The following is a 2,012-nucleotide window of genomic DNA, read 5'->3' on the forward strand; positions in this document are numbered from 1 at the left end:
TCTCTTTCCTTATGCTCTATACTCACAATCGTTAAAATAATAAATAAAACGTACAGATTTGTTTATTTCTACAATACTATGTATTCCAAAAAAAGCTGAGTTCACGCCTTTATATATATCTTTATCCTCAACTTTTTTCAATTTAATTATTATTGATATTAATATCATACAAAAACTCTAGGCAGCATTGCAGTGAAGTAACAGTCAGCATCAATGTTCAGTTGAGGAGAAAAAAGATCACCTCTTGGAGAAGTGTGCATTCCATCTTCAACATCTCAAAAAAAGAAGCTCTTCCTTATGAAGTGCTCATGTTCCCCTAAAAGCAACGTTTCAGGGTTGAGAATAAAATATGGTCCTGGTTCAATTAGAAAAAATAGCTGCATTTTTCTTAAATATGTACAATGTTGGTATTTCACTTAAAATGCTATATAAAAAAATAGATTCGCTATGGTGCCCACCTCTGTAGAGAGTTAACAGTGCAATAGAAACCGTATTTCCAGTCCACTCCCCCCTCGACCCCTCACTCCATAGAGAAAATCAGCACGAACACTTGCACTCTGAGATGATTGGGTATTGCACCGATATCCACGTACAATATTTCTGTCTTAGAAACCCTTGACAATACCACCGCAGGAAAGTCTTGGTGATTGACTTGACGGGTTTGCAAAACATCCCCTCTGGGAAGGAACAAGAGCGCTCATTGAAACAGTTGCCCTCCTTGATGTACCGTGGCCAGAACCTCACGCCCAAATCCTTCCAGGTATACACCACCGGGCAGTGCGTGTAGGTCCACAGCCACTGCAGAAATTTCCTGCGCGCTTTCTTGCCCACTTTGACCCGCTTCCCATATGGGGTCTCCGTGAGGTCCAGCTTTTTAATCTCGTTAGGCATGGGCCCCGGAGGCTTCACCTGGGTGTCTTGCAGGGAGAGGTTCACCAGCATGGGCGAGCTGATGGACATGAAGTTGGGGTCAAAGTTGCTGCCGAGCTTTTTCCGCAGAGTCCTCTCGGCCAAGTCCTGCTCCCGGGGGTCGTACTCCGGGTCCGGGTCCTCCTTTAGGTCGGGCACAGGGAGGTGATCACTGGGCGACGGACGGAGGCGAAGGTAATGCTGGGAAACTCCGAGGTGAACGGACACCAGCACGTAAACGAGGAGCGTTTGTGAGAAGCCCATTTCCACTTGCTTTGCGCACCGGCTCTCTTGTGAATGATATTCAGTTCTTTTCCGGGCTACTGTGCTGTATGAAGTGCCTAGCCCGGGGCTTCATAAATAGTAGAAGTATAGTCACCAAGCAAGACGATACTTTTAATAGACCACGTCGGGTTTGAATGACATGGAGCGGAGTGCTCTGCTTTTTAGGGGTCCTTCAACTTTGCAACTTGCACGCTGATGCAACCCTGCAGCGCAAAGGAGCGCCTCTGCTTTGCCAAAAAGGAAGAAGAGAGAGTTTAGCCTAAACAAAAACAGCACCAAAAAGTGGGGAGGAAAACTCTATTCATGCGCTCTCTCTGGCCTCACCCCGCTCCCTTAGATTCACTTTGGGTTTCTTGCGGTCGTCATGGTTACCCCGGGGACTCGAAGCCACGACAAATTGTCTACGCTGGATGACAGTGGCCGAGGCGAGGCGAGAGCTGCATGGAATGAAGTGTTTTCTAAAGAGACAGAATAGATCCGGGAGCGCCCCGAGAGAGAAGGGCGCACAAAAAGAGAGTACTTCACCAAGTTTTAAATGTCACGGGCCCGGCAATGAGGGCTGCCTTGGCCAATGTTATTTTTACGCACGGCTTTTATAAACGTGGCTTCTCTCAACGTGCCCTGACGCTCTCAGGTTTGACAAGGTCCCACGGCGCAAAATCCATGGACTGGCGGAAATGTCTATTCAGTCCCCGTGCGGTATTCCAGCCGTGTATTTGGGCACCGCACTGATAATGTCCAACACTTTAGCAGCTTAGTACTTCGACTTACTAATGAAATACGGCGCCACTGGATGCAATCAAACGCCTATGAAATAA

At 47.3% G+C, this 2,012-nt stretch overlaps 1 protein-coding gene across 1 annotated transcript in view; it reads right to left on the reverse strand.

Moving 5' to 3' along the window:
• nog2 (noggin 2) overlaps positions 1–1,615 on the reverse strand; it is a 1,690-nt gene extending 75 nt beyond the window's left edge. Inside the window, exon 1 of the mRNA XM_083634974.1 lies at positions 1–1,615. This exon is cut by the window's left edge and continues 75 nt beyond it. Coding sequence (XP_083491100.1) covers positions 538–1,173 — 636 coding nt within the window. The 5' untranslated portion in view covers positions 1,174–1,615 and the 3' untranslated portion in view covers positions 1–537.
• Positions 1,616–2,012: the final 397 nt, after the last annotated feature.

Source organism: Poromitra crassiceps (genome assembly GCF_964638095.1).
Source record: "Poromitra crassiceps genome assembly, chromosome: 4".
NCBI lineage: Eukaryota > Metazoa > Chordata > Actinopteri > Beryciformes > Melamphaidae > Poromitra > Poromitra crassiceps.